This window comes from Triturus cristatus, chromosome 2_1 (genome assembly GCF_964204655.1).
Source record: "Triturus cristatus chromosome 2_1, aTriCri1.1, whole genome shotgun sequence".
Classification (NCBI taxonomy): domain Eukaryota; kingdom Metazoa; phylum Chordata; class Amphibia; order Caudata; family Salamandridae; genus Triturus; species Triturus cristatus.
This window is the reverse complement of record NC_140581.1, coordinates 1,158,168,814-1,158,192,638: the sequence shown is the minus strand read 5'-3', so window position 1 is coordinate 1,158,192,638 and position 23,825 is coordinate 1,158,168,814. Positions and strand designations below refer to the sequence as shown.

The following is a 23,825-nucleotide window of genomic DNA, read 5'->3' as shown; positions in this document are numbered from 1 at the left end:
CACTCCAGAGTCTGTGTTCACATCGAGGTAGTAGTGCTTCGTGAATGTGTGTCTACTCCTCAAGGTGGCTGCAAAACAGATGTCTTGTAGGGCTACACCAGCGTATAATGCTGCAGTCATAGCCATGCTCCTGGAGGAATACGCCCTCACTCTTCCCTAGAGCAGACGTTTGGCTTGTCTGTGGCAGAAGGTAATTTAGGTGGAGAGCCAACATAATATCCCAGGTTTGGACAGGGTTTCATCTCTTCCTGGCTGGCCAAAACAGTTGGTCTGATGAATGCTTGTCCTTTGTTTCGTCAATATAAAATCGAATACATCTGCGTACATCTAGCAAATGTATAGATTTTTCTGCTGACATATTCAGATTTAGGAAGAATTAACATATTATGATGGGTGGTTTCAAAAAGAAGTCAGTAGGGGCTTTTGATATGAATGCAGGGTTGGCCTGCAATATTGACTTTGTCCCCTGTACATTAGAGAAACAGTTCTTTTACAGTTAATGCCTGCATCTGTCCTACCTGCCTTGCCGATGAAATTGCTATGAAAAGCACAGTCTTGTAGGACATTAATTTTAGCTGTGCCTTGTGGATCAGCTCAAAGTAGTGGGTAGAATTAGCCAATTTCAAGACATTGATGAGTTCCCATGAGACTTGCGGTTCCATAGATCTAAAAAGTCCTTGTAAGGAAAAGCCACTTTTTGAATGTTCACCCCAACAATTCTGGACAGATGATGCTGGTTTTTCGACTGGGAGTGCACCCAGGCCTTTCAACCAGACCTCGGTGCCAGCGTTCTAACCCATTACAAAGTATATGTTGATTTGGCTATCCCCAATTGGCAGTGACTGACTTACTTGTAAGTCCCTAGTTTATGGTACCAAGGATACACAGGGCATGAAAGGCAGACTTTCCACCCAGGGCAGTAGCACTGATTGTGCCACCTTGTGTGTGACAGTACACAATGACTCCCAGCCTACCACTGCAGTCTGAAAGGACAGTTTTAAAACGGCTAGTTCGACTTTGTCATTTGGACCAATGGCAAAGCCCCCACTTCCATTAACAATATATTCAAGTCTCCCTTAAGTAAAGCTTACCTAGCCCTAAGGCAGGGAGCTGTAAATTATTATTAGGTTGGACATGTATAGTGCTGCTAATCCAGTGGCTAGTGACAACATCATCCACCACTTTCTGGGCATAAATATGGCACCCTGAACCTCAGATCAGGATGGAACTGGTAAAAACTAGCAAAGAAGGCCTGCCATGCTGACCCCTAGACTTGGCAAAGTGAGGCTGCACTGTGGGCTGGACAGCATCTGCCGAACCTTGGGCTAGCGAAGAGAGGATTGTGCCTGTGGCTTCTGCTTGGGGCAAGTCGCTCGCAAGCTCCAGACCAGAGAAGTGACTCCAACACCCCCTAGAACCAGCACCAGGGCCAGGGCCATCAAATCTAAAGTAGCCCAGCTCAGAAATTCAGCAGCCATTTCTTGAGAATGGACGCTGACCGCCACTGGGCGCCCCAAGAGACCGATCCTCTACGGGCAAAAGCTGAACCAGAGTCTGCTGGACCCAGGAGTACATTCGGAGTTCTGATGGGTCGCACAAGAGGGACACCAGTCTCCACAAAAGGATACCGCTGGGACTGCTGTGGACAAAGACTGGTACCCCAGCAGCAGCTGACCATCTACTGGCTCAAAGAGGAATTCAAGGAACTTTGACCCTTGGCTAAAATCACCCTGAACCATGTATCCAGGAGTAACCGCCAAGACATCCCCAGTCGACTGCACAGCACCCAGATTCCTCTTGACCATCCTTTACCTCCTGCATTCCTAGCATAAGGACCACTCCATTGAAGTCTATGGCGATTGTGCTGTAAAGAACTGGAGAACGCTTTGGTGGCTAAGTAACTGTCCAAATACTCCTTAATGGGCCCTCTGACCTTCTCCAAGTCGGATTTGGTAGCCCCAATCGGACCGGAGTAGCCGAACAGTTTCCATACTTTAGGTTATTAATGTAGGTTTGCGGTTGAACTGAGACTTACATTTTCGTTAAAAATCTATATCTCCGGAACCTTCTAGTGGATTTTGCTCATCTTGGTCTGTAAAAATTAAAACTTTAAAAAAAAATTATTATTAACAGGGGTCAGATTTTTTTCATGTCGATTGACTTTATTTTGCTGTTTGGTACGGTTAAATGCTTTACACTAGTTCCTTTCTTTAAGCACTGCTGCTCGAAGCCACAGATACCGAGGTTTTTCAAATAAGCCTGACTGGTTCCAAGACAGTTTGAGAATGAGCTATACGGCAAGATTGCACAACCATACAATATAACACACCCAAATCCTCACAGTCCTTTCATAAACTTTATTATTCTTTAGGAGTTTCTTCTGTTCTTCTAAATCTAGCTATGTCCCGCAGATGGACTCTTACTGAAGAGTATTTGAAACTACTTTAGGCTAGTCCTAACAAACATAGAAGTACCTGGTGAGGCATCATATAGTGTGAAATCCTTTGTTTTTGCACCACACACAAAAGCACTTCCACTTGGTGTTGTAGGTCTTCATGGTGGCTGGTGCCTGTGCCGCAATGTTTTACATTTCATTGGCAGATCCAAGTGACTGAACTCCAAGTGGTCAAAGTACCATGCTGTCAGGCTTGGCGACTTTAGGTCGTACTGGAGTAGCTCCCCATTCACCCAGGAGTGCAGTTTTGAGTGCGATTTTCAGTGGTGTCACCACAAGTGGAGAGCACTGCACAAGTTCGCTGTACAAGTACTGGTGTGGACCACTGGAGCAATACGAAAGAATCCGGGTACAGTGATCGGACTTCGGCCGTCCTCAAAACCCTGGGGATATGGTGGAAAGGTGTATGCAAAGACATTGATTCATTTGAGCAAAAATGCATTGCCTATTGTACCCAGCTGCCAAAATTTGCTGCTGTAGCACCAGCATTTCTTGTAGCTCTGGGTGGGGAACAAATCTAGTGTAGGGTGACTCTAGGTTAGGATGTAGTCGAATTGCTTTGGATGGAGTACACATTTGTGGCAGACTGACAGTGTTCGGCTGAGCACGGTCAGTGGCGCCCCAGCACATGATTAGCAAAAATATCAACTTAGTGAAAAATGGCCAAGTCCCTAAGCTGTTGCGCCTCTTGAGAGGGGTCGGGACCTTGTTCTACCTTGCTTGGCGATGTAAAACAATGACATTGTATTGTCCATCCTGATAATAATCGGTTGACCTGCCAGTCTTGGACGGAACAGTTGTAGGCCCAGTCATATGGTCCAAAGCTCCAGTACAGAGAGTAGCATCTTCCCTGCATCTGACCAGACACCTCTTAACAGCTCTTGTCGACAGTTCTTGCATTTGAGCAATCCAGCTGCCAATGGATGCATCTGTTGTGAGCATCACTATGTCCGATAGAGGATGGAAAGAGGCTTGATTTAAGATTTGTGGGAATCTACACCATAGTACCACCTGCTTCAGTCGTCTTGTAACGTGTACCGTGTTGTTTCATGAGCAGTCTGTTTCCATGGATTATGCTGCTCTTGTTGGTATGGTCTCATTCGGAGCCTGCAAAGAGTTTAAGACTTATGTAGGAAGATATCAGGCCCAGCAGAGACTTGTACCGCCTGAACGGGACTGACTTTCTGGTAGAGAAGTCCTTTGTCATGATTTGGAGCTTCCTTGCTTTGTCCTCTAAGGGAAAAGCCTTTCCCAATTGCATGTCTAGTATTGCTCCCTGGAACTGAAGTTTATGCTTTAGTTCGATAAAGGATATGTTGATGTTCAGTGTCAGTGCTAAGGTGTGAAACAGACTGATGCAGGCGGAATCTTCGCTTTGACACTTTTTCATCTAATTTCAAAATGCTATTAGGAGTAATAGAGTTAGTCAAATGTACTATGTTTAATTTGGTTGCATAAGAAAATGAAAATTGTTGCCTAAATGGGCATGTTTGCTTGTTGTGTATATATATTTTTTACATATGGCTGTATTTAATAATGTATTACAGCATCCACCAAATGAGAGGAGATATTCTACCGTATAAAAATAGAGAATTCCATCAAGCAGAAAATCTACCCGTTAAAGACTGATGCCAGAAACATTGAGAATATCAAGGATGCAAACAGCAGAATACTTCTAAAATTACATTTGGAAAGCAGCATGTAACAGCAGTTTGATGACTAATAGAAAAAATATAATTTGATTAAATATTGCTTCCTAGAAGAAAAGTAGCAAGCAAACCATATTCTGATACACTTTGAAGAAAGAAAAGCAAACAAAAGCTTTAGATTTCTTGAATAGGTCAATTCAAATTATTGTTTTCACCAGATCAGATAAAGTGTTACAAATATAATGGATGTTTAATACATACCTCGACTATATGATAGTTCAATGGAATCTTATTCTTCCCTGGATAACTCAGTAATTGTGCAGCACTAGAAAGAAAAATGGTACAAAAGGGTTTAATACGGATAAACGCAGAAGTTACTTACTTTCGGTAACGATATATCTGTAAGAAACATTAGTAGCGATAGATTCCTTACCTTAGAATTACCCCCAGGCGTCAGACTGGATCCGGAAAGTTTTGTTCAGTAGTACCCCTGCGCGTAGGTAGGCGTCGTCGTGCGGCTCCGCGTGCGTCATTGGCTTAGTTGTCGCCGAGATGACGTCGCTGGAGCTACTCAGATGCGCGCCGACATCAGTTCTGTACAGTTTTCGCGCCAGGAACGCAGAGCCATGCAAGATACTGACCACTGGTGCCTTGAAACTAGGGCCCTGAAAGGGAAGACCTTAACCCTAGAAATCAGTTCGCAGAACGGGGAGGATGGGTTGGTCGGTAAGGAATCTATCACTACTAATGTTTCTTACGGATTTATCGTTACCAAAGGCAAGTAACTTGTGCATCTGAAAGAAACACGTAGTGATAGATTCCTTACCTTAGAATAGATACCCGAGCAATACCAAGCCCGGTGGTGGATCTGTAAACTAACACCACACCAGGAAGTCCTGGAGAACAGAACAGCCAAAGAAGCAGTCTTTCCGGACTTCGCTATCCAGGCAGTAATGTTTGGTAAACGTGTGCAGCGAGGCCCACTTAGCTGCCTGACAGATGTCATGCAAGGGAACTCCCCGTCCCAAAGCAGTAGTGGTTGCCGTCGCCCTGGTAGAATGGGCATGTAGCCCCACCGGAGGCTCCTTTTTAGCCAAAGAATAACAAGCCTTAATGCACAGAACGACCCACCTAGAGATGGTCCGCTTGTGCACGGCCCGGCCTTTCTTGGCGCCCACGTAGCCAACAAAGAGCTGGTCATCCACCCGGAACTGTTGTGTGTGGTTGAGGTAGAATGAGAGCGCATGTTTTGGGTGGAGACGGCGGAGCCTCTTCTTCTTTTGAGGGATGCGGAGGCGGAAAGAAGGTAGGCAAAGTGATGGTCTGCCCGATGTGAAAGGCAGGGACAACCTTTGGCAGAAAAGATGGACAAATCCTTAGAACAACTTTGTCTGGATGGACAGAGAGAAAAGGAGGTTTAGAAGAAAGACTGGAGCTCACTCACTCTTCTGGCAGAGGTGATAGCCACCAGGAAAGCGGTCTTTAAAGTAAGAAGACGAAGAGGACAGTTGTGAAGTGGCTCAAAGGGAGCCCACATCAGATATGTCAGAACCAGATTCAAGTCCCACTGAGGCATTATGAAAGGAACAGGAGGGAAAAGAGGAATAATGCCCTTTAAGAATCTATTTACAACAGGGGACTTGAAAATGGTTAGGCTGATCTGGAAGCAGTAAAAAGGCTGAAATGGCCGAGAGATAGCCCTTGATAGTGCCCAGAGCAGAGCCCTGCCGGGCCAAAGAAAGGAGAGACAGAAGGACCTCTGAAAGAGGGGTAGAAAGGGGATCCACAGCCTTTCCTGTGCACCATGCCACAAATTGATTCCACCTGCAGCCGTAAACTGTTTTAGTGGAGGGACACCTGGCTGCCAAGATTACATCACATACTTCAGGAGGCAGGTCAAAAGATGTCAACTCCCGCTGCTCAATCTCCACGCAAGGAGGTGGAGGCTGGACAGGTTTGGGTGGAGGACCGTCCCCTGCTGCTGCGACAGAAGATCCTCCCGAAGAGGCAGAAGGATCGGGGGATCGATCGCCATGCTTAGTAGCTCGGGATACCAGTATCTTCGTGCCCAATCCAGAGCCACAAGGATGACTTGGGCACGGTCGCGCCGAATCTTCTTCTGCCCAGAGTGCTGAAGTAGTATAGGCGGAAAGGCATACAACAGACTGCAACTCCACTCACGACGAAAAGCATTGCAGAGAGAGTGCCACCTTGGAAATTCCAACGCGCAGAACTGATGACATTGAGCGTTCTCTTCGGTGGCGAATAGATCTAACAAAGGCTCTCCCCAGTCGGATCGGGGGATCAATAGCCATGCAGAGTAGCTCGGGATACCATACTCTTGGAGCCCAGGCCGGAGCCACAAGAAGGACTTGGGCCCGGTTGCGCTTGATCTTCTTTAGCACTCTGGGTAGAAGTGGTATAGGCGGAAAGGGGTATAGTAGACTGCAACTCCACTTGCGACAAAAGGCATCGCCTAGCGAGTGCCACCTTGGAAATTCCAACGCGCAGAACTGATGACATTGCGCGTTCTCTTCGGTGGCGAATAGCTTGAACCAAGGCTCTCCCCACTGCTGAAAGAGACCTTGCGCCACATCAGAGTGCAGACGCTATTCGTGATCAATCATGCACCTGCGGGTGAGCTCGTCTGCCCTGGCGTTCAAAGAACCTGCCAGGTGTTGCACCACCAGGGAAATGCCCTGATGTTCCAGCCATGTCCAGAGGTGCAGAGCCTATTGACATAGGGTCCATGACCCCACCCCGCCCTGTTTGTTGCAGTACCACATGGCGGTGGTGTTGTCTGTGAACACCTGCCCTACTCTCCCCTTGACAGAGGAAAGGAATGCCTTCAGTGCAAGTCGGATCGCCCGAAGCTCCAGAAGGTTGATATGGAGCCGGGACTCCGCCAGAGACCAGAGGCCTCTGATCTCCGCCTCTCCCATGTGGCCGCCCCATCCCAGAAGGGACACGTCCGTTACAACTGAGTGGTCCAGTTGGGGAAGGGAGAGGGATCTGCAATTGACCCAATCGCAATTCGTGAGCCACCACTGCAATTGTCGTGCAGTGCCCTCCGAGATCTGGACGTGATTAGACAGGTTGCCCTGATGCTGTGCCCACTGGAACTTCAGGTCCCACTGCAGAGCCTGCATATGCCATGTGGCATGATCCACTAACAGGATGCAGGAGGCTATCCGGCCCAGTAGCCTGAGGGTCAGCCTGACCTAAACCCGGGATAGAGGCTGAAAGATCGGAATCATAGCCTGAATATCCCAGACTCGCGGCTCGGGAGAATAAACCCGAAACTGCGCCGAGTCCAGAACCGCTCCGATGAAGAGGAGCTTCTGAGAGGGAATTCAGTGCGACTTCGGCACGTTGATGGAGAACCCCTGCGAATGCAGGAGGTCGGCCGTAGTCTGGAGGTCGGAGACGACTGCCTGGGCCAAGCCCGCCTTCAACAACCAGTCGTCGAGATAGGGGAAGACTGGCACCCCTGATCTGTGCAGATGAGCTGCGACCACCGCCATCACTTTCGTGAACACCCGAGGAGGGCTGGTAAGGCCAAAAAGGAGCACGGCAAATTGAAAGTGCTTGTGGCCTACCGTGAACCGCAGATAACGCCGGTGGGCCAGCAGGACGGGGATATGAAAGAAAGCGTCCTGCAAGTCCAATGCTACCATCCAGTCTTGCGGGTCTAGGGAAGACCAGACCTGAGCAAGAGTGAGCATCTTAAACTTCTCCTTCCGGAGAAAGCGACTGACGTTCCGAAGGTCTAAGATAGGACGCCGTGTCTGGTTCAGGGCTGAAACTGGGGTCGACGTCTGCGGTGGCACCGGACGACGTCGGAGGTGGTGCCAGAGGAGGGGGTCGACACCGGTGGAGGGGTTATGAGGTCAACCGGTGTCACCCAGGATCTGAGCCTGGATCCAGGGGGTCCTGCGGTGCCGGAGCCACCGGCGAGCACAGGGCAGGACCCCCAGTCATTCCTGCGGGGGCCGTAGGCGCACAACAGAGGCCAGACGGCCCAAAAAATCTGGTATGGCAGCAAGAAACTAGCACCTGAGCAGGCTTCGCCGACGGACCCGGAAAGGGCTGGTAGGCCGGCGAAGCCGCGGGGGTGGCACCACCCGCAGCCTCAGCCGCAAGGGGAAGCAGAGGAGCAACGACGCTTCTTCGACTTCTTTTTGGAATGCTTCGACCTACCTGACCCAGAGTGCGAAGACTTGGATCCAGAGAAACAATGGTGACGGCTTCGCGACCGGTCCCTTGACCGCCCACGGGACCAGGACCTTGAGTGGCACGGAGCCGACTGCCGGACTTGCACCAACTTTCGGGACCGCTCCCGCAAAGTCTTTGGCGCCATGGCCCGGCAGTCGGGGCACGACTTGGAGTCGTGGTCGTGCCCCAAGCAGTAGAGACACACGTTGTGTAGGTCCGTCACCGACATCATGAGGTAACAGTCTCCACAGTTCTTAAAGCCGGGCATCCCTACGACACCAGGAGTCGAGCGACTCGAAAAAAGTGAGACAAAAGGCCTCGAAAAAACTGAGTCAAAAAGTGACTGGGGTAACTTGCTCTTCCCGGATCTGCGCTTGCTGGCGCGGAAAAAGAAAGAATTGACTTCAGCGCGCGTGGGCGCGTCTAAGTAGCTCCAGCGACTTCATCTCTGCGACAACGATGCCAACGACGCACGCAAAGCCTGGGGGTAATTCTAAGGTAAGGAATCTATCACTACGTGTTTCTTTCAAATAGTAGACACAAGAGGTGCTTAAAGCCATGCAAAAGAAGTCTTTCAAGAATTCTATTAATAGGTCTACACCCATTTTCAAATCAAAGTTAAGAACTGAAGAGCAAGTCAAAGTATAATCAGACAGTTGCTACCTTCCATAAGATGAACTAAGCAGGAAGAAGCTGGCACTGGTATCCCTGCGCAATTTCCATCTCCACGCACTTGAGGGGGAAGCACCTTCTCAGCGCACACTCACAACATCTAGTATCTTTTGTTCTGGGAGACAGGCTCTCTCCAAGTCACTGACTGGCTTCAGGGACAAAGCAGATTAGTCTGTTTGGCCACAATGCTTTCACGGTTAGAGCCAAAAGACCCAGATAGGGCTGGGAGTGCAATATAATTCCCATAAGAACAAGTTACTTACCTTCGGTAACGATGTATCTGTAAGAAACATTAGTTAGTTAGATTCCTCACCTTAGAATATCCCCAGGCGTCAGGCTGGATCCGGAAGATTTTTCGTCAGCAATACCCCTTGCACGTCGCTAGGCGTCGTCTGCGGCTCGGCGTCCGTCGTCGGAGTCGTGCGCCGGAATGACGTCGGAGTACTTAGACGCCGCCCTCGCGCGCTGACGGTACATAGCTTTCCGCGCCAGGAACGCAGAGCCATGCAAGAGACCGACACTGGTGCCAAAAAAATCTAGGGCCCTGAAAGGGATAGCCTTAACCCTAGATGTCAGTTCGCAGAACGGGGAGGATGGGTGGGTCGGTGAGGAATCTAACTAACTAATGTTTCTTACAGATACATCGTTACCGAAGGTAAGTAACTTGTTCATCTGAAAGAAACAAGTTAGTTCGATTCCTCACCTTAGAATAGATACCCAAGCAATACCAACCCCGGTGGTCGGTCTGCGAACCAAGATCACACCAGAAAGTCCTGGAGGATAGAACGGCCAAAGAAGCCATCCCTCCGGACTTGGCTGTCTAGGCAATAATGCCTGGCAAACGTGTGCAGCGAAGCCCACGTCGCCGCCTGACAGATGTCCTGCAAAGGGACTCCCCGTCCCAAAGCAGTAGTAGCCGCCGTGGCCCGAGTAGAATGGGCTCGCAGCCCAACAGGAGGGTCCTTTTTTGCCAAGGAATAACAGATTTTTATACACAAAACTACCCACCCGGAGATGGTCCGTTTGTGCACAGCTTTTCCCTTCTTTGCACCCACGTAGCCAACGAAAAGCTGGTCGTCCACTCGGAACTGTTTTGTGCGGTCCAAATAAAAGGAGAGCGCACGTTTTGGGTCCAGACGGTGGAACCGCTCTTCCTCTTTGGAAGGATGCGGAAAGAAGGTGGGCAAGGTGACATATTGCCCAAGATGAAAGGGGGTCACCACTTTCGGTAGAAAGGAAGGACGAGGCTTAAGGACAACCTTGTCCGGATGAACAGATAGAAAAGGAGGCTTGGACGATAGAGCCTGGAGCTCACTCACCCGTCTAGCCGAGGTGATGGCTACCAGGGAAGCAGTCTTAAGAGTCAGAAGACGAAGAGGACAATTGTGAAGAGGCTCAAAGGGAGCGCACATCAGGAATGTTAAGACAAGATTCAAGTCCCACTGAGGCATTACGAAAGGGACAGGAGGGAACGTGTGAGTAATGCCTTTAAGAAAGCGTGACACTACAGGGGACTTGAAAAGAGAGGGCTGATCAGGAAGCCGTAAGAAGGCAGAGAGGGCAGCAAGATAACCTTTCAAGGTGCCCAGGGCAGAGCCCTGCCGGGCCAAAGAAAGAAGAAAGAGGAGAACCTCAGAAAGAGGGGCGGAAAGGGGATCCACAGCCTTTGCTGTGCACCATGCCACAAATTTGTTCCACCGGCAGGCGTATACCGTCTTCGTGGAGCGACGCCTGGCTGCCAGAATGACATCACAGACTTCAGGAGGCAAGTCAAATGGCACCAACTGCCGCCGCTCAATCTACACGCATGGAGGTGGAGGCTGGACAGGTTCGGGTGGAGGACCGTCCCCTGCTGCTGCGGCAGAAGATCCTACCGAAGGGGCAGACGTATCGGAGGATCGGTCAACATACTGAGTAGCTCGGGATACCAGTATCTTAGTGCCCAATCCGGAGCCACTAAGATGACTTGGGCCCGGTCGCGCCTGATCTTCTTCAGCACTCTGGGCAGAAGTGGTATAGGCCGAAAGGCGTACAACAGACCGCAACTCCACTCGCGACGAAAAGCGTCGCTGAGCGAGTGCCGCCTTGGAAATTCCAACGCGCAGAACTGCTGACATTGCGCGTTCTCGTCGGTGGCGAATAGATCTAACCAAGGCTCTCCCCACTGCTGAAAGAGACCTTGCGCCACCTCGGAGTTCAGACGCCATTCGTGATCCATCATGCACCGGCGGCTGAGTTAGTCTGCTCTGGCGTTCAGAGAGCCCGCCAGATGTTGAAACACCAGGGTGATGCCCTGGTGTTCCAGCCATGGCCAGAGGCGCAGAGCCTCCTGACAAAGGGTCCATGAACCAACCCCGCCCTGTTTGTTGCAATACCACATGGCGGTGGTGTTGTCCGTGAACACCTGCACGACACTTCCCCGGACAGAGGGAAGGAAAGCTTTCAGTGCAAGTCGGATCGCTCTCAGCTCCAACAAGTTGATGTGGAGGAGAGACTCCGCCGGAGACCAGAGGCCTCTGATCTCCGCCTCTCCCTTATGGCCACCCCATCCCAGGAGGGACGCATCTGCCACTACGACATGCTCCGGTAGGGGTAGGGAGAGGCTCCTGCCCGTGACCCAATCGCGGTCCGTGAGCCACCACTGCAACTGCTGTGCAGTGCCCTCCAAGATCAAGACATGGTCGGACAGGTTGCCGTGATGCTGGGCCCACTGAAACTTCAGGTCCCACTGCAGAGCCCGCATGCGCCGCCTGGCGTGATGCACTAGTAGGATGCAGGAGGCCATCAGCCCCAGAAGCCGCAACACTAGCCTGACCGAAACCCAGGATAGAGGCCGAAAGATGGGAATCGGGGCCTGTATATCCCAGACCCGCTGTTCCGGTGGATGAACCCGGAACTGCGCCGAATCGAGAACCACTCCGATGAAGAGGAGCTTCCGAGAGGGGCTCAGGTGTGACTTCGGCACGTTGATGGAAAACCCTAGCAAATGCAGGAGATCCGCCGTAGTCTGGAGGTGGGAGACGACTGTCTGGGGCGAGCCCGCCTTCAACAACCAGTCGTCGAGATAGGGGAAGACTGGAACCCCTGATCTGCGCAGATGAGCTGCGACCACCGCCATCACTTTCGTGAACACCCGAGGGGCACTGGCAAGGCCGAAGGGGAGCACGGTGAACTGAAAGTGGTCCTGACCCACCGTGAACCGCAGGTAACGCCGGTGGGCCGGCAGGACGGGGATATGGAAATATGCGTCCTGCAAGTCAAACGCTACCATCCAGTCTCCAGGGTCTAGGGCAGCTAGAACCTGAGCCAAAGTCAACATTTTGAACCTTTCCTTCCTGAGGAAGGCATTGACGTTCCTGAGGTCCAAGATAGGGCGTAGGCCTCCTTTGCCCTTCTTGGGAACCAGAAAGTAGTGGGAGTAACAACCACGACCTACTTCTGGGCTCGGAACGCGCTCGACGGCCTCCTTGGCCAAGAGGGCCAAAACTTACTCTTGTAGAAGATTCAAATGATCCTCCGAGATATGGTGGTGCTGCGGTGGCATGGCTGGAGGGGTCGTCTCGAAGGGGAGGGAATAGCCCCTTCAGACGATTTGCAGCACCCACCTGTCCGAAGTAATGGTACGCCAGTGGAGCAGGTGATGGCGAACCCGGCCTCCCACTGGCGAGGAATGGGCCTGAAAGCTCGGACTAGGAAGGCTTTGAGGCGGATGCTGCCGGGGTGGATGTGGACTGACCGCGTCGTCCTCCAGTACCGCCTCGGCGGAAACCACGTCCGCGACAGCGTGCAGGCTGGTTCTGCGGTCGGTGGCTAGGCGGACGTGAGGAGGTGCCCCTTCCTTGGCCACGAAAGGAGCGAAAAGCGGAAGTTTGTGGCCGCGGGCCGAGAGGCCCAAGGACGTGGCTGTAGCCCGGGAGTCCTTGAAGCGAGCCAGCGCACTGTCCGCTTTCTCACCAAAAAGGCGAGCGCCATCAAAAGGCATGTCCATGAGTGTGCTCTGGACATCCCCTGAAGAGGACGTGGACCGCAGCCAGGCGTGACGTCGAAGCGCCACCGTGGTAGAAATCACCCTACCCAGCGAGTCCGTAGTGTCGAGTCCACATCGGATTGCATGGCGCGCTGCATCTCTCCCATCGGCCAGAGCCGAGGAAAGCCGTGCGCGGGCCTCCTCCGGGCACAGTGGCAGCACGTCCTCCACCGTATCGCACAGAGAGTGGGAATAACGGTCCAAGAGACAGGTGGTGTTCAAAGACCGCAGGCCCAAACTGAGCGAGGAGAACAGCTTCTTACCGAACTGTTCCAGTCTCTTGGAATCCCGGTCCGGAGGAGCGGACGGGAAAGAGGATTGGGAGGTAGAGGCCTGGATAACCAGACTCTCGGGGGTGGGGTGTTGGGACAGAAAACTGGGGTCGCCTGGAGCAGGGCGGTGGCGCCTGGCAACGTTCCTATCCACAGGAGGGACTGTGGAGGGCTTGGACCAGGTGCCCTGCAGAACGTCAGTGAGGGCCTCATTGAATTGCAGCAGAGGCTCAGTGGAGCATGCGGCAGACTGAAGCACCTCAGTGAGGATGTTAGTCCTCACAGCCACGGCAGGCAGCTCAAGCCCAAGGGCCGCGGCCGCCTTGCGCAGCACCACAAAAAAAGCTGCACCCTCCTCCGAAGCCACAGTCGGAGGAGAGATGAATCCAGTGTCCGATGAGGTATCTAATCCACTGGCCTCCCCCAGTTCATCTGCCCAGTCCTGAGAAAGTTGCCCCTGAAGGGCCATAGGGTCCTCAGACCCCTCCCATTCGCCCCCGTCATCCGATTCCTGGTAAACAGGAGGAATGATCAGAGCCGGTCGATAGACAATATGTGTCTCTAGCGGCGTCGGATGCGGCGTCGGGCGGCGCCGCATCGGCGTCGGGACCGGACAGGGGCTGAACCGGGGATCGACGTCGACCGGAGTCTGCGTCGGGGGTGGTACCGGTGTCGTCGGCGTAACGAGGTCGACCGGCGTCGACGGGGGGCCCAGGCTCGGGCCCCTCGGGGGACCTGCGGGGCCGGGGCCGGAGCCTCCAACAGCGCCGGGGCCGGAGCCGCCAACGGCGCCGGGGCCGGAGCCGCCGGCACGCGAGGTCGCCCAGTCGAGTCCGCGGGGCCCGAAGGCGCGCCAGCGGGCGTCGACGGCGGGGCCAGGCTCCTCATGGCAGAGAGGAAGGCACTGACCTCCGCCGGCGTCGCGTCAGTCCCAGGGAGCGGCGGGTATGGAGACTTGCGCGGCGCCTGCGGCTCCCGCGGAGCCGCGGCGGTGGAACCACCCGGACCCTCGGCCGAGTCGCGCGACCGGCGAGGGGAGTCCGAAGAGCGGTGTCGCCTCTTGGAGTGCTTCGACTTACCCGAAGACTTCGAGCCAGACGAGCGACGATGTCAAGTGCGGCTCCGCGACAGATCCTTGGACCTCCTCCTGGACCGGGATCGAGAGGGGCGAGGAGCCGAGTGGCGAAGCTCGAGAAGCTTGCGGGACCGCTCCCGCCTAGCTTTCGAGGTCAGGGCCATACAATCGGAGCACGACTCCGCGTCGTGGTCGAGGCCCAAGCAGTACAGGCACCGGCGGTGATGATCGGTCACCGACATCAGTCGGTGACAGACGTCGCAGGCCTTGAAACCAGGCATCCTACCGGCACCAGGGTCGAGAAGTGTCGGAAAAGTTAGTCAAAAATTGACTAAAGTGGTATAGGCGGAAAAGCGTACAACAGACCGCAACTCCACTCGTGACGAAAGGCGTCCCCGAGCGAGTGCCGCCTTAGAAACTCCAACGCGCAGAACTGCGGACATTGCGCGTTCTCTTCGGTGGCGAATAGATCTAACCAAGGCTCTCCCCACTGCCGAAAGAGGCCTTGCGCTACGTCCGAGTTTAGACGCCATTCGTGATCCATCATGCACCGGCGGCTGAGTTAGTCTGCTCTGGCGTTCAGAAAGCCCGCCAGATGTTGAACCACCAGGGTGATGCCCTGGTGTTCCAGCCATGTCCAGAGGCGCAGAGCCTCCTGACAAACGGTCCACGACCCCACCCCGCCCCGTTTGTTGCAATACCACATGGCGGTGGTGTTGTCCGTGAACACCTGCACTACACTTCCCCGGACAACGGGAAGGAATGCCTTCAGTGCAAGTCGGATCGCTCTCCGCTCCAAAAGGTTGATATGGAGCAGAGTATCCGCCGGAGACCAGAGTTTTCTGATCTACGTCTCCCCCATGTGGCCCCCCATCCCAGGAGGGACACATCCGTCACTACTACGTGCTCCGGTTGGGGTAGGGAGAGGGATCTGCCGCTGACCCAATCGCGGTTTGTGAGCCACCACTGCAACTGCTTCGCAGTGCCCTCCGAGATCAAGACCTGGTCGGACAGATTGCCATGATGCTAGGCCCACTGAAACTTCAGGTCCCCCTGCAGAGCCCGCATTCGCCACCTGGCGTAATGCACCAACAGGATGCAGGAGGCCATCAGCCCCAGAAGTTGCAGCACCAACCTGGCCGAAACCCAGGATAGAGCCAGAAAGATGGGAATCTGAGCCTGAATATCCCGGACCCGCTGCTCTGGAGGATAGGCCCGGAACTGCGTCGAATCTAGAACCGCTCCGATGAAGAGGAGCTTCTGGGAGGGTCTAAGGTGTGACTTCGAGAACCCAGCAAATGCAGGAGGTCGGCCGTAGTCTGGAGGTAGGAAGACGACTGCCTGGGGCGAGCCCGCCTTCAACAGCCAGTCGTCGAGATAGGGGAAGACTGGAACCCCTGATCTGCGCAGATGAGCTGCGACCACCGCCATCACTTTCGTGAACACCCGAAGGGCACTGGTGAGGCCGAAGGGGAGCACGGTGAATTGAAAATGCTCCTGATCCACCGTGAACCGCAGGTAACGCCGGTGGGCCGGCAGGACAGGGATATGAAAATAAGCGTCCTGCAAGTCCAACGCTACCATCCAGTCTCCCGGATCTAGGGCAGCCAGACCCTGAGCTAAGGTGAGCATCTTGAACCGGAGGTCCAAGATAGGGCGTAGGCCCCCTTTGCCTTTCTTGGGAACCAGAAAGTAGTGGGAATAGCAACCACGACCTACTTCTGGACCAGGAACGCGCTCGACGGCCTCTTTGGCCAAGAGGGCCGTAACTTCTTCCCAGAGAAAATTCAAGTGATCCCCCGACATGCGGTGGTACTGTGGTGGCATGGCTGGAGGGGTCGTCTTGAAGGGGAGGGAGTAGCCCCTTCGGACTATTTGCAGCACCCACCTGTCTGACGTGATGGAACGCCAGTGGAGCAGGTGATGGCGTACTCTGCCGCCCACTGGCGTGGAATGGGCCTGAAAGCTCAGACTAGGAGGGCTTTGAGGCGGATGCTGCCGGGGTGTTCGTGGACTGGCCGGCACGTTGTCCTCCAGTACCGCCTCGGCAGAATCCACATCCACGACCGCGTGCAGGTTGGTTCTGCGGCCAGTGGCTAGGCGGACGTGAGGAGGCACCCCTTCCTTGGCCACAAAAGGGACGAAAGGTGGAAGTTTGCGGCCGCAGGGCCGAGAGACCCAAGGACTTGGCTGTAGCCCGGAAGTCCTTGAAACGAGCCAGCGCACTATCCGCCTTCTCGCCAAAATGGCGAGTGCCATCAAAGGGCATATCCATGAGGGTACTCTGGACATCCCCCCGAGAAAGACGTGGACCGTAGCCAGGCGTGGCGACGAAGCGACACCGTGGTCGAAATTGCCCGCCCCAGCGAGTCCGTGGTGTCTGGTCCACACCGTATGGCATGCCGTGCTGCATCTCGCCCATCAGCAAGCGCCTGGGTGAGCCGTGACCGGGCCTCCTCCGGACACAGGGGCAGCACGTCCTCCACCGCATCCCACAGAGAGTGGGAATAACAGTCCAAGAGGCAAGCGGTATTCAAGGACCGCAGACCCAAACTCAGGGAAGAGAATAGTTTCTTTCCGAACTGTTCCAGCCTCTTGGATTCCCGATCCAGAGGAGCGGACGGGAAGGAGGATTGGGAAGTAGAGTCCTGAATAACCAGACTCTCGGGAGTGGGGTGTTGGGACAGAAAACTGGGGTCGCCCGGAGCAGGGCGATGGCACCGGGCCACGTTCCGATCCACAGGAGGTACTGTGGAGGGCTTGGACCAGGTGCCCTGCAGAACGTCTACGAGTGCCTCATTGAACTGCAGCAGAGGCTCTGTGGAGCTTGCCGACGGTTGAAGAACTTCTGTGAGGACGTTCGTCTTCACGGCCACAGCAGGCAACTCCAGCCCAAGGGCAATCGGCCGCATTGCGCAGCACCACTGAAAAAGCTGCACCTTCCTCCGAGGCCACAGTCAGAGGTGAGATGAAACGAGCATCCGGGGAGGTGTCCAGACCACTGGCATCCCCCAGTTCGTCTGCCCAGTCCTGTGAAAGGTCGGCCTGTCTGGCCATAGGGTCCTCAGAGCCCTCCCATTCGCCCCCGTCATCCGATTCCTGATAAACAGGAGGAATAACCGGAGCCGGGCGGTAGATGAAATGCTCATGCATCGGCGTCTGATGCGGCGTCGACCGGCGCCGGGCCCAGACCGGGGCTAAACCGGGGGAACGTAGTCGTCCGGGGACGGCGCCGGGGGTGGAACCGGTGTCGGCGGAGTAGGCGTCGTGAGGTCGACCAGCGCCGGTAGAGATCCAGGCCTGGATCCCTCGGGGACCTGCGGCATCGGGACCGAAGTAGTCGACGGCGCCGGAGCCGCCGGCTCGCGAGGTCGCCCAGTCAAGCCCGCGGGGCCTGAAGGCGGAGCCAGGCCCCTCAAGACTGAGAGGAAGGCGCCGGAGTCGCGTCAGTCCCAGGGACCAGCGGGTATGGAGACGGACGCGGCTCCGACGGAGCCGTGGCGGTGGGACCACCTCGACCGAGTCGCGCAACCGGCGAGGGGGGTCCGAAGAGCGGTGTCACCTCTTGGACTTCGAGCGCTTCGGCTTACCCGAAGACTTCGAGCCCGACGAGCGATGATGGGGACTGCGGCTCCGCGACCGGTCCTTGGACCTCCTCCTGGACCGGGACCGTGAACGGCGCGGAGCCGAGTGCCGAAGCTCGAGAAGCTTACGGGACCGCTCCCGCCTAGCCTTCGAGGTCAAGGCCTGACAATCGAGGCACGACTCCGCATCGTGGTCGGGCCCCAGGCAGTAAGGGCACCAGCGATGGTGGTCCGTCACCGACATCAGTTGATGACAGGAGTCACAGGCCTTAAAACCAGGCATCCTACTGGCACCAGAGTCGAGAGAAGACCAAAAAGAGTCAAAAACGCTTAGTCAAAAAGTGACTAAGGGGTAAGCTCTTCCCGGATCAGCGCTGTCTGGCGCGGAAAAAAGAAGAACTGACGTCAGCGCGCGAGGGCGGCGTCTAAGTACTCCGACGACGTCATTCCAGCGTACGACGCCGACGACAGACGCGGAGCCGCAAGGGGTATTGCTGAAGAAACATCTTTCCGGATCCAGCCTGACGCCTGGGGATATTCTAAGGTGAGGAATCTAACTAACGTGTTTCTTTCCGATATGATTTTTAGACAATATTTTGCTATTTTAAAAGTTAACAGAAAATATTTCATAGAAAACAGTCAATGATTCCCTATGGAAGAAAATTCAAGTTGCAGGTATAGTATGTTCTTGTTACTTTTGTAATCCAGTACTGGGTGCCTAGACTCAGTACTGGGACCTTTATCCAAAACAGGTAAGTAATTAAGTTTTCACAATTTATACGATTTTTAAAGAATATTTAAAGTTTGCAGAAATCGACACTTACAAGAAAATTCACAGAAAAACAGTCAATGGTTTCCTATGGAAGAAAATTGGGTTACTGGTAAGTACGGTTGTGAATATTTTTCAGAGTCAGTGCTGGGTACCAAGATCCAGCACTGGGAGCTCACCTAATTGCAGGTGAGTATTTTCGTTTGTTACTCGGCTAATTTTTGGTGAATATTTTACGTTTTGAAAAGTCCACACTTAGAAGAAATTTCAGGAAAAACCAGTCAATGTTACCCTATGGAGAAAATTGAGTTATCTGCTTTAAGGTAAGTACTCGACTGGCAGAGTTAAGGTTCTAGGCATAGACTCAGGGGTCTCCCAGGGTCAGGTAGGTACAGTTGTTACACCCTCAGCGGCACAGGGGCAGCCGGTTGCAGAGGGAGTTAGGCCCAATGTTATCCTATGGGAGGCAGGGGGGCCTTGGTTGGTGGCTGCTGACTAGCAGGCCACGCGGCTGTGGGAGCTGGGCTCCTGGTCACTTGCTCAGGGCAAATGGGGAAGTAGATAGGTGTAGAGGTTACACTGCCAGGGCCACTCTGGCAGCTGGGTGCAGGGTGCTTTTGAGCCTTCGGGCGCTCAATTCATTTCAATGGGAAAGCTCCGGTTTAGAAAAAGACTGCAAGCTCGGGGACGAAGATTTTTCAGGTGCCACCACCACTTCAAGAGGTAAGTTGGGTAGTTGGAGGATAGGTAGGTACCTCGGAGTTGGGCACAGGGGGACGCGGGGCGCCGGGTGCAGGGGTGCCTTTTGGTGTCGGGAAATCTTACCCTCTGTTGAATGCGGTTGGGGGGGCACCTGGTTCTGAGGCTGCAGGCATCGTCAGGAGCGTCGAGGGAAGTCCTTGGGTGCCGGACTCTGGGTCACATTTGCCATGGGGTTGTCCTCGTGGTCTTTGTTCACTCCGGCACAGGCCAGGCTTGGCGGGTGCAGAGTCTGAAGGGTTTGCGGTTCCGGGCTGATGCCATGGATTAGAAGCAGATTTTGAGTAGAGCCTCTACTCATGGGAGTCCCAGGGGCTTAGAGCCAAAAGGTAGCCAGGTCCTCCGGGGTTTGTGAGGTTGCTGGCCACAAGAGATGCCGGGTTGGAGCAGGATCGAGGGTTGACAGGCCGGTAGGGCTGAGGCCAAAACAGTTGGTGTCTTCCTCCCCCTGTTGCGCCCCCCCCCCTTATCTATACCAAAGCCTGCTGTACCGGGTAATGATCTATTACCGTCTCCAAGTATGCCTTTTAATTCAGGCAAAAGCAAGTTAGTGAAAAGGAAAAGACAAGTAGTTTGAAGCCTAATAGACTGGGATCAGAAGAAGCAAACATTTGCAAGTTACTACTTTATTGGGTGGCCAGGAAAGGTAACCAGAGAACAGAAGATGTGGGACACTGCGCAGATGACAAAAGGAGGAGCTCAACCAGTGGGGCGTTTTTTAGTGAAATACCATACAAAGGACATTTCAGTGCTATCAGTCACCAAACAAGTGGGATAACTGTGGGAGAAAAGGATGTCAAAGAACCCTTCATCACTGATGCCACAAGACGTATCTTAAGTTTTCTTTACGAGTACCAGTGAGAGCAGAGAAGATGCATGAATGCTTACCATGACTTTCTTTCCTTCCAATGCGTTCGAATAATGCAGTGAAGATTTTCTTCTATGACAAATCTTTCAACAGAATGACTCCCAGGCATTACCGGACCCTAAAGAGGTTAAGAAATTAAATTATTTCTGAATATGTTGCTGTATTGTACAAAACAGGACAATTCACCAAATCCTTTATACATCAAGTCAATGAACTTCAATACATCAGTAAGAAACCGGCATATTTAAAGGACAACCTTCGGTTTAATGGAGGGCAGACTGTCTTCATTTAAGCAGATATATTTATCAACTTTCCAGCAAATCAAAAATCTTTATGCTACACTTCCTATTGGAGTAGAGTACGTTCCAATTTGAAAGAACAAGAACACTATACATGTGAGAGATCTGCTAAAAAACAGTAACACAAAGGTTAAAATTGCTCCATCAGTTTAGGTGCTTATACATTTTTTTAAACCAGCATCACTTACCTCAGGTGCGTCTGTATAATCAAACATTCTAAAAATGACTCTAGGCATTGGATATGAAGAACCTTCTGTGTGGGGAGGAGGAGTGAACGGAGGCAAGTTGTGTTGTAGTGCTTCACAAAGGATGCTGTCGAAAGCAAGGTATGGTCTCAGGATGTGCCTTTCCTGCCATCGGTCTTTTTTAAGTTTCTGAATTTGAGCCCAGAGACAATCTAAATACTAAAATATAGAAAATCAACACTTTAGTGGCAGTATAAACTTTAAAAATGATTTAATTTATTTCACTTTTGGTCACTTGATAATATCCTAATGGGGCACAATTGATCAGCAAGGTCGTGAGATACAACCAAAGTCAAAACTCTATTGTGGATAAGGTTTACTTCAAACGACAGATGACATTTTGGGGGATGGGATGAATGGGGGGGGGGGGGGGGGGTGGACAGTTCTCTGCTGCTAATTAGCTTATATGACCAACAGATGCCAGGTACTCAACATAGTACAAAGTTCAAGCCCATTTGCTCATCTTTCATTCAAGTTTGTGTCAGATTTTTATTAACTTCTTGCATCATCTCTCAACACAGGTTACATTAGGAGACCCACCCAAGATCAAGCCAATCCCCTCACAGACTTGCTTATCACTATGCACTTCAAAGTACAACATTTCAACTTGAGTCAAGGAGAACTTCATCCACCGCTATTGAAGGCACTACTCATTCCATGAGGAGGCAACATCCTCTAATGTGGCTTTAACACCCTCACCCTCTACATAAAACAATCATACATAGTCTCCTAGCCCTGTACAGCGCTTCATTGCTTTAGACCTAGGACTGCACTACAGAAATACCAATACACACTTATCCTCCTGCGGGGTATCTTTTACATATTTAGATGCATAGTTCAATAGCTTGCCCCGCATTCTCCTTTAGCCATCAACTTAAAACTCTTTGCCTGCTGTTAGATTTTTGCTGAAGGCATAATGTAGACAGAGTTCGGACGAAACCTACAATTTGTACAACTTGGACATCTCCGAGCACATTACAGCCCTTTTCATTTTACTTTCACAGCACAATAAAGGCTCTCGCCTTAACATTTATTACTGCTGTGCTCTCTAAATCATATTTTATTGCAATTCATTTTTCTCCTCAGAACTCGATTCGACAAATTGACCAGATTTAAGTAAAAATGGTTCAACTTGGTTGCTGAGCTTGCTTCCAGAACATTGCAGGCCATGACATCCACAACACACTGAGTACCGCTAATTATCAGATAATGATGCTGCGCTGACATTTGAATGGGTGCTGAAAACATTTCAACCAAAAGAACTTCAGACTTATTGAAGGTTCCAAGTTCTTGCTAGATGGATAGCCTAAAGAACGAAACTGTTACTTACCAGTAGGAGTAGTTTTGCAGTTTGAAGAGTTTTCTGGATTCACATGCGGGGCATTATTCCGCCATCTAGTGGTTAGGTAAGGAATAGTTTTTTTTGTTTGTTTTTTTTTTTTTCGCTTGGTGCGTCGTTGGCCACCATTTGGTAATAGGTCTCTACCTTGTGTGACATCAGACGGCGCCCCGGAAGTTCCTGTGCGTGGTAGCAATCTTCAGATTCTTTTTTCCCCTTTTTCTCTAGGGTATGTCTTAAATTCATGTTTTCTTTAGATGGTAGTTCTTTGGTTTCAGTTATGTTTTGTCTCACCTGTTAGCATTACTCCTTTGAGGCGAGGTGGGTAGCATGTGAATCCAGAACACTGTTCATGCTGCAACACTACTCTTACTAGTGAGCAATGTCCCCTATAATTTTTTTCCTCTGTGTGCAGCAGTGCATGGTCTCTGTACGCTGCAGCCAAGGTTATGTGCACCTGGAACCCGACCGCGCGTGTAGGTGCAGCAACAAATATCAGTGCACACTGTGTGAGTATTCATGTTAACCGCAGCACCAGTCATGCACTGCAATTAACATGAATACTTTCTCAGAGGCACACAATATGCCCCGCACAGGGCCGGCCTTCGCGCTGGTGGCGCCCTGTATCACAATGTTTATGGGAGCCCCCCCAATGACCACCTTTGCCAGAGATTCTCTCACTATTACCCTTTAACAGTGCAGCTCAAGTATCCATTACCACTCTATCTGCGATGCACTTAATTCGTTTTATAGCACCACTCATACCAGTGTAGGGTGTACTTTAATTGCAAACACATTAAACAGACAATCAAGCATAGGTATGTAAATCAGTCTGTAAGAAATGTTACATATGACAGAGGGCTGCAAGGTAAAGGAGTGACATGTCATTCATACTGGTAGGCAGTATAGTTTGAGTGCTTTGTCTGGAGAAGCACCAACTCTGAATTTATTGCGGCTGTCCCTCAGTCGTAGTTTTCTTAGACGACGGGGCTGCCTTTTGCGCCTTCGTTTCGTGGCCCTTGGTTTCCGACAATTGAGGGTTTTCTTACCTTGTCCGTCTTTTTCTCGGTCACGTTCTTTGCTGTCCGCCTCTTTTTCGGCGTCTGAGGATTTCAACACCTGACCCCCATGACTCGATTAAACAGGTACTCCCTGGTCGTCCTCGTCGCTAGAGAGGTCTAAATACCTCAAAGGCTGTTTCTGGCTTTGCAGCATGGCTAGGTAATAGTCCTCTTTCTGTTTTCGGCGTACCTTGAGTGTCTTCGACACGAACACCGCACAGGCCTCGCAGTCCTTATACTTGTGATCCCTCGTGCGGCAGAGGTTACAAACGTTGTGTGGATCGCGCTGTGGAAACTTCTGGTGGCACTTTGGGCAGAATTTAGAAGCATATTTTCCATGGCCCCTACCTTGCCCTCTGTTGATCCATTTGTGTAGTTGCTCCGTCGGGGTCCCCCGACGAAAAGAAGGTGTCAATCTATGGTTTTTTCACTCCAATTCTGTGATTCCTTCGGGCATTTCGTCCAAATCTTCAGAGTGTCTCCCGTTGCTTCCAGACCCAACAGAGGAAAAAATAATCTGAAGATGGCACAGGAAC

At 52.2% G+C, this 23,825-nt stretch overlaps 1 protein-coding gene across 1 annotated transcript in view; it reads right to left on the bottom strand.

The window, feature by feature from the left end:
• The window catches only part of NCBP1 (nuclear cap binding protein subunit 1), a 614,484-nt gene that overhangs the window by 466,917 nt on the left and 123,742 nt on the right, over positions 1-23,825 (bottom strand). Inside the window, exons 8-10 of the mRNA XM_085636602.1 lie at positions 20,833-21,048; positions 20,366-20,463; positions 4,366-4,429 (exon numbers count right to left, since the gene is read on the bottom strand). Coding sequence (XP_085492728.1) covers positions 4,366-4,429; positions 20,366-20,463; positions 20,833-21,048 — 378 coding nt within the window. The remainder of the gene's footprint in view (positions 1-4,365; positions 4,430-20,365; positions 20,464-20,832; positions 21,049-23,825) is intronic.